The sequence below is a fragment of the Oratosquilla oratoria genome, chromosome 31 (genome assembly GCF_046742065.1).
Source record: "Oratosquilla oratoria isolate Oo_2021 chromosome 31, ASM4674206v1, whole genome shotgun sequence".
NCBI classification, from domain to species: Eukaryota; Metazoa; Arthropoda; class Malacostraca; order Stomatopoda; family Squillidae; genus Oratosquilla; species Oratosquilla oratoria.
The window spans coordinates 32,656,106-32,665,205 of NC_134807.1; the positions used below are offsets into that span (position 1 = coordinate 32,656,106).

The 9,100-nt window shown below is 37.4% G+C and overlaps 1 protein-coding gene across 2 annotated transcripts in view; it reads left to right on the plus strand.

Moving 5' to 3' along the window:
• The window catches only part of LOC143041506 (uncharacterized), a 278,750-nt gene extending 273,557 nt beyond the window's left edge, over positions 1-5,193 (plus strand). For both annotated transcript variants that reach the window (XM_076213457.1, XM_076213456.1), the window contains exon 10: positions 683-5,193. In XM_076213457.1, coding sequence (XP_076069572.1) covers positions 683-856 — 174 coding nt within the window. In that variant the 3' untranslated portion in view covers positions 857-5,193. The remainder of the gene's footprint in view (positions 1-682) is intronic.
• The last annotated feature ends 3,907 nt before the right edge of the window (positions 5,194-9,100 follow it).

Here is a 9,100-nt window from a genome sequence, read left to right on the forward strand (position 1 = left end):
ATGAAAGCAACATACTATAATGAATATGATTTTCATCTTGTGGGCACTATATTAAAACTCAAAAACTGATAAGTCTTATTTGAAGCATTGTAATGAAAGGAAAGTTTGTTGACTGAGCCATCTAGTGTACTTGTTACTACACTAAAATATCATCTTTCTCTCATACAATTTTATTTTCTCACCTGTAAAATACTCAATAGTAAGAAATTAGCCCATACTTTGAGATATATTGCCCATCTATCTCTCTTCCAAAAACAATGGAGATTATATTAGGCTATTTTTCCAAGATAACTCATGTTAGGTAATAGATATTGTACTGTAGCATCACCCTTGCTCCTGATTGCTCATCATCTATTCTGCAGTGCCAATTCTAAATGCATATGCAAATATCATTTAACACAACACAACTTTGGTCTGGTATACTGTATCATGCTAGTAACTCCTTTATCACATGTGTTTTGTTTCAAAATTTTAAATACAGTATAATTCTTTTCATTCAGTTATTCAGCAATAGACTTAGATGGTTGTCACAGTTGTTAGGTCTTTAGTAATATATTTTCTTAATGAGGTGAATAGTCATAGACCATTGGTCCTGGCTGTAAATATTCATAATATACAATTATATACAGTAACTACATATAAAGAGGAATATTATTTAATACTAAGCAACCCTCCTCTACAGGAGCTGCTTGAGGACTTTACTTCAGGTGGATTTAACTTGGACCTGATGGACGATGATGGTCCGACCTTCACAAGCGACCCCATGTTCTCCTCGCCACAAGTATCCCCACCACACTCTTCTCATCACTCTTTTGAAGATGCCCTCACGCCAGACTCCATGGATGTTGTGGCATAGCTCATTGTTCTTAACATGACATCCACCTCAGAAGACCTTTTTCCTTCTATTCCAGTGAAGGGCTGGCTGGCTGCCCCTTCCTGTTGGGTGTGGTAGGATTGGTTGGTTCTGTGTTGGCTGGCAAGGCCAAATGCTGCTCCTGCACCATGCAGGGATGACTGTCTCGTCGCCTCCCATAAAAAAATAAAAAAAAAAGTCTTGCATGAAAAATGCAGGAGAATGTCAGATGACAAAGCGACAGTTTAAGTCTCCTCAAGATCATATTCATTAAATCAAGGAAGTAGAACTGTAAAGGATTTGTGATTTTGAGTTCCCTGTTTTTATTCTAAAGAGTGCATGAACCAGTGATACATCCAGCCAGAAGAACAGGGTTAGCAATACGGCACCTCTACACCATGGCACACGGTACAAAATACAGTTCAACCGTGTTCATACTGTGGATTTGTTTTTAATGTCAAAACATGTATCATAAATCAGAATTTAAATATTCATAATTTAAAAGTGCATAGAATGTCTTGTCTGTTTTTACCTTTACATTTTCATCGACATCAGCTTCTTGGTGACCTGAGGTTGGACATCAACCAGTCTTCCCTCTTTGCATTGTGTAAAGTCTGGCATTTGTTACATGGTACCTATGCATTGTTTGACATTTGCTCATGGTGTTTACCTCCCATTGCACAGTACCTAGGGCTATGGCAGTAAACCAAGTAGGTCTGGCTTTCATTGTTTTCATGTAACTGAGCATGCATGGTTTTTATTGCAATGCACATGTGGTGTTCAGTGTAACTATTGCTGGTGCCAAACTCTTGGTGGACAATAGCTCCGTCCTCATATGGTGTTTAACTCGTCAATAGCTATCATGCCTGATGCTCATTTCATGGAGTCAGACTTCCTTGCCTATTACACTTTGGTACTTTGATCCCCTTTTAGTCCATGTTTCATGGATCAAGCATCCATATCTTTTACTCTTTAGTATTTGTTACCCCTTAGATCCTGTGTCATTAGTCACAGTGGCCTGATTTCATGTGCCATACCTCTGATATAGCTGACCCTGATTATATCCACCTTAGTGCCTCTGTCACTTGCACAATGTATAATATATGTCATGTAAGATGGGATGATAATGTGATTCCTTTCACTGGCTGTCTGATGTAATACATGCAGTACTTTCCTTCATCTGTCAGATGCTCATAAGATTTTTAGAATACTGCTGAAAGTTAGATATTTGTACCATGTTGAGGACCACTGGTGCTTGGTCAGTTCTAGAGTCTAGAGCATCTAGTACCTGTTAAATAGCCCTTTTGGGCACTGCTACCTATCATATAGATTAGAAATTCCCAGACAGTTTATATAATGTCCTGAATACCTAGAACTAATGTATATTTTCAAGGGCCCTTGAAATTTTTGGTCTTTATTTTGTGGTTTGGGGGTCTTACTATGCAGATTCAAGGGCTCCTATTTCTTGTTGCTAGATATCTAAATTTCCTGGCTAATGCATTGTAATGATTAAGATACTTTGCATTTGTTGTACATGGTCAAGGGCCAAATGTGGCAAAGGTTTCTAACACATACATGCTTGTCATAGGCTCCTTGGTTTACAACATCTTGTGTTTTCACCTCTTGCTGTGTTGCTATTAGGTACTTATAGCTCATCAAACAGAGATTCTAGTACTAGAGCTTCCTTGTTGAAGGAACATGGAACGTGATTTAATGTAGAGCTACTGGTACCTGTTGCATAGTGTTCACTGGCTTTAGAACTTGCTACAACTTGCTTAGGGTTTTCATATCTTGTTGGTCACTTAATATCATGGGGTCTTGCTATGTTGGCATTTTAGTCCCCCTAACATTTTTCGAATTGTGACTCAGGGTTGTAGTATTTCATGTTGGACTCATGGCATATGCTGGATGGTTTACAGGACACCAGACATTTGTTCCATGGATTTTAGAATGATTGAGACATATCAATTTACTATGAGCTTATTTGTGATTTCCGGTGTCCTTGACTTTTTGTGTGTGGCATCAAAAGCCCTTAACCTTTGATACACATAAAACAAGGTCCTTGCCATTCCTGACTGCATGTAGAGGTCAAAAGTCTATTGTTTGAAGTTTCCAGCTGTTTTATTTGTTAGAAAAACACTTGTTTTATAGCATATGCAGTCTTTGTATATGCTATCACATAAACTTGGCCTAATCACTTGCTTTGAGGGTATTAAGCAATTTCCACATGATATCTATTGATCTTAGCAAGTATTTTTTGATGTTAGGGGACATATTTATTGATGCACGACATCCAGGACATATTATGGGTTGTAGGGCCTGTGATATCTGCTTTGAATTGAGTAAGATCCTTGGAACTTATTACATATTGTATTTGATAGGAGTAAAGGTCATTCTTTGATTTAGTCACATTAAATGATCATAAACCATGGAACATGTTATAGACTATGAAGATCTTACTACATATTACATGGTGTCAGATATCCTGGCCCCATCTACCTTTCTCACAGCTGAATAAAAATTCCAATTTTTACTGGAACAAAGCATAGAGTATATGCCACATGCTTGAGAGAGATATTCAAGGTTGTTCAGGTTTTCAATCTAGAAGCTACTCCAAGCTGAATTGAATCGTCCAGCATTAGCCAGGAATTTTTTTTTAGAAAAATCATGACCCCCTCATAATCAGTGGCATAAGCTCACAGACAACCCCTTAATTCAAGGGCATGTCTTTCACTCATGCAAAATCATCTCTCATTAGTCGGAACAAAATCTCAACTAGGGAGCCATCCCTCAGCTGAATGAAATCATTTGACATTAGCCAGAACAGTATATAGAGCGTATCATCAGGTCGATGGGGTGAATGCATAGCAACTACAGTCCCATGCACATTCTACATGCCGTCCACCATCAATAACACTTGTACTGATTGGTTTGGTGTCTCTGACATTCATCTACTGAGTACCTTTTTCCCTGGTCTTGAATATGTAACACCTGATTGTTACAAGGGATTATTCCGTACTTGTCTGGAAGTGTGTGCCCGAGCTTCAGCAGTCAAGCTAATGTAAATATAAATATATCCTTTTTATATGAAAATGCATTTAGAGTCATAAGCATAAAGGTGAAGACATAACAAGAAGACACTAGTATTGGTCTGAACTTACTGATACTATTTAAAAAAAAAAAATAAGAAAAAAAAAAATGGATCACTTATTAAGTGAATCTTCAGGATGGAAAAGGCATGCCCATGCCCTCCTTCACAACCCAGTTCCTGCTGTATTTGTGGCCATTCAATTAACATTGCGATGGGTCTTTATAACATTGCCTGCATCCCTCCACCGTTTTATGAAGGCCATTTTGTCTCATCCCCTTTATTCTCATTTTTTGTACCCCTTAAATCAAAATCACTGGATCTATTTTTCCCAATTATCTTGTTAAACTCAAATACACTACATCTCTACTTTGTTTATATTTGTGAAACTACAGAAACATTAATCATTTGGTAGGGAAATGTGTCTCCATCATGGCTGAATCAAGAGCATCTTTCTGAAGTGGACTAGTTTTAGACAATGAAATAATACTTTATACTAGCTCCCAGTTAACTCTCCTAGGATTGAATAATTGATGAGTAACAGAAAACCAAGAAAGTCATGGCATATCATCGTACCTCATTGGATTTCCTTGTTAGATGTTGCACATTGGAACTTTCCTAACTATGGCATGTGATCCTGACCCAAGAAATGGCCACCTTCCAAATGCACTACTTCTCTTGCAATTCCTGTAGTTAGTGAAGGCTGTGTATGGTTAGTGTTTAGATGGTTTACTACCTGGAAACCACAAAACAAATTTTAGTGTGGGCATGACAGGTGTGCACCTGAAGCAGCTGGGTTTGAAAGTTTGTAAATAGTTTACTAAGAATTCATTTTAGAAACATTATTGAGAATTTTTTTAATTGTACTCTGGAGGCATAATTGTCTGAATGCAACACAAGAAAGAAAAGATAAAGACATATAATTTTTGAAATGGGGCCCCTCAATATATTATTGTGAAAATGAAATGTAGGGGTAGACAATTACCCATCCTAGGATCAGCCTGATCTGGATTGCTTCCTTTCATTTATAAGAGTTAAAATTGTGTGAATATATGTGTATGCATGTATGTGTGTGTGTGTGTGTATCCATGTATGTATGTACATGTTACCTTGTGAAGGGGGCACAAGTTTTGAGTTCCCTGCAATGCAGTCATACAACCGAGTTAACATTCACGTCCTCGTGATTATTTTTCCTTTTGTATTCAGTGCTAAAGTTGAAGTACTGGTAGTAAAGACATGAAGAATAACAGTAGAGTTACTTTTATTTTGTTAACCCTATCCCTGCCCTTTATTTTCCCATCATGTTGTCTACTGTTCATTCCTATATCCTTCCTTACCATCCATTTGTTCTTCTTCCTGATTTACTATACACCTTCCTCCACTTTTTCCACCACTCCACTTATGTCACACCCTTTTCACTTATTTCTATCCTTCCATCATCTTCCTGTCATCCATTTTCTCTTTAATTCATAGTTCCCTATATTTGTTTAGTTTTTTGTCATGTATTCAGTAAAAGATAAACTATTTTATCACAACATTTTAGAATTGTTTAATCAATATTTGATACTATGATAGAATGTATGATATATTTTGAGTGCCAACCTTCTCTAAATTTTTTCATAGAAAAAGAGATTTCTTCATTCATCTATACAACCACTCCTCGTTTAACGACGACAATTGGGACCAGCGTGCCGTCGTTAACCGAATTGGTCGTTAAGCGAAAGTGTATACATATATCTACATGTACTGTACGTACAATGTCCAGCAATACATGTATCTTTATTTTCGTGTATTTTTCCTCTTTTATGCAGTACATTAAAGCTTTATTTACTGTTTATTTACGGTGGTTAGGTTCCTAAAATTACCGTATATGACCAAATCCGCGTATGCTGACATTCCATATTGAATACTGGGGTATTTTTTTAGTCTCGACCATGGGCGCAAAATAGCAATAGAAAATTAATTATTAATTTTGTAAATTAAAATGTATCAACGTAATATGCAATTTTGTGGGCGGAAATGAAAGTATAAATTACCTTGCTACAAGAAAATATGCTAATGAACGAAGTCGGTAGCATAGGCTCGGGACGCCATTTTGTCGTCTGCCAACGTCTCTCACGACGACAACAACGAGGACGAGCCGGATGACATTTAATTTGCAGGTAATGATTTATTAAACACAGGTTAGGTTAGTTTAGCTTAGGTTAGACGAATTAATTTATCATCCTTTCATTTCTTTGACATCGGCATCTATCATAACAAACATGGTGTACCATTCGTCCGACATGACTTCGTTACTTACGAAATCTGTTTTAGCATTTTTTTTTATTTCCGCTCACAAAATTGCATATTACGTTGATACATTATAATTTACAAAATTAATAATTAATTTTCTATTGCTATATTGCGCCCATGGTCGAAACTAAAAATTTACCACTACCGGTATATACTGTACCCCAGGTAGTTTTTGCAGCTTGCAGGATGGTAATGTAGACCTAAGCTTCAGAACATTTTACCTCACAACTAATATCCACCGTACAAGTTCATTTATAACATCATACAAATTTGCCTCAGCCAACTTAATTATCGTACACAATGTCATAACTTCGGGAGATTTACGTTAAACAATGTCATAAAGCCCGTCGTTACTCCGAGTTGTCATTAACCGAGTAGGTCGTTAAATGAGGAGTGGGTGTATTTGAATAAGTACAAATTTATCATCATTATTATCAATAGAGAGCATGAAGCAAGAGGTGCATCACTTCACTTACATGCTGGTGCCATTTCCCCAGGTTCCAGTCAAATCTCCTAGTAGCCATCTTTTCTATTTCAAACAACTGTAAGGCAGGACTAATCGAATAACATCGATTATGAGACTCTTACAGTAAAGTTTGTCTCTTGTGGATCTGACCCTACCAGTGAGATCAGCACCAGGGAAGCTTGCCACATGCTCATGTAGCCAAAGCTGACACTCACAAAAGATGCTGGTAACAGTCCTGTCTGAGTCTCTGTTGCTGGCACAAAATCATACCAGTGATACCCTATAATTCTCTGAAGGCAGTTGGTACTAAAGTGTTAAGACACCTATTCAAAACAACATTCAACATACATTTTTCACAGCCATACAGCAAGGCATACAAGGAATACAAATGATGTGAAGATTCAGGTCTTGGTCTTCTTACATGAATATTGGCAACACCTTATACTCTGGTTGACCAAGTCCATGACACTATGTGCCATGCCAGTAATGTGCACAGACGTTGCAAGGGGAAGGTGCTTTGGGCTGGAAATTGGGCACTTCCCTCTTTTGTATTATTCGTATTTGGCAACTATCCAGTGGAGTGCAACACCATTTTCCACATTATAATTTCTGAATGGTAAGAAATTGGAAAAAGCCTGTGAGAAATAATTTTTCATTCATTTTTATATATTTTTGTGAAGGGCACTTTTGGGGCACAGGACAAAGGGGCAGGTGCTCGGGTACCCCCAGCTACCCCCCTCTGCACGGGCCTGTGCCATTCCATTCCTTTGAAGGACTTCTAGATATGGCTCACCACTGTAATGCACTTCACTACCAAGATATATGAACCTTTACAAACCTTAGTGCATGGAGAGACTAAACTGTATCATCATGAATGGTAATGATGCTAAAAGAGGAGTTGGAGTCTCATAGCACATGGGGATTTTAATTGCATGGATGTGGATTGGAAGATATTTGTGTTTTTGAAAGCTATGACTCAGGGTTATATTTCAATACTATGGATTCTCTATTGAGTCAACATTTAGAATAATGTCTCTCTGACAGTTAATTGCATCCCTCAGGGGGCTGTAAAAGAATTTGTCTGGACTTCTAGAAACACATTTTAGAACTTTATTCCTCAGCACATAGATAGAGAAAACAGTGCTTTCCTTGTTGAATGTGCCTCTACCATGGAAATAATAATCGGTCATAGACTAGGAATTATACCAAATAATCTCAATATGGAAGTAGAGCAGTGTGCATGTTGCTGTCTGCTTAACCCTGAATGACATAGAAATTACCACCAACGTCTTGAACAAACGCACTCATGCAGCAGGTCATGATTTATGTTCATCTCAGTACTTATTGCTCATTCATCAATGTAATCTGATAATAGAATTTCCTCACTTTTTTCACCCAGCTCCTGTTAGGTCATGGTCTATTAATCACTGATGCTCTCCCCGCAAAGTCTTTTTTATTTTTCAACTTATCTGTGGATTTTGAGGTTCGATATATGTTTCTTGAAGAAAACAGTTGTACCCACTGGCTCGCTACTTGTCATGGGCGGAGGGGTGGTTGTTGATCCTGCTAATTAGTACCTTCCATTGCTCCCCAAAAGGGTTACAGGTTTTACAACACTGAACCCAAGCACACTGATGGTTGGAATAAGCTGCCACACCTCTACAAGGTTACACAGGCTTTTGTGACAGTGGAGTGTTAATCCCTCTCAATGTGGCTGACATCAGGATTGATAAAAAAAGGAAATTTTGCAAGGAAATGAAAGCAATGGTGAAGAGTGTGGTTGCACAAGTCGAGAATGGCTTCAAGATAACAGATACTTATGTGCTTGCAGGACTAAATAAAGTCTGAAATATTTGCAAATGTAAAATATCAGGAAGGATGACAGTGTTTGAAGGTCATAGCAATAATGGAAATATATAAGACTACAAGTTTAAAATATAAAAGAATTAAACCAACATAAAACATGGCCACCATCTACAGAAGCAAGGAGATGATAAAAAAAATGAAATCTTCATAAGAATGGGGTGAAGAAGTTGTCGTGCAGCTTTTATATTAATTAAGATGCAAAGTGTTCAATTTAGAACATATAATTTTCATTAGACACTTGATTTTGAAAATGAAGCAATATCTGGCACATTGTGTTGGTGTTTACACTTGTGAATCAAGTAGTTGGTCATCTCTTTATCTAATAAGGTAAAGGAAGAAACCCTTTACAAGGATTCATATTCATCATAGAATTAAAATGTCAACACCTTGATGCAACTGGATAGTATTGTATTGCATAAAGGGGACAATCACAAAGAAATCTGTCAAACTTCCTGGATTACTTCAGAGCATCTCGTAGTCACTGAGCAAGTAATTTCTGTAGTGCTGTTAATCAAAACAAATTGTCATATAC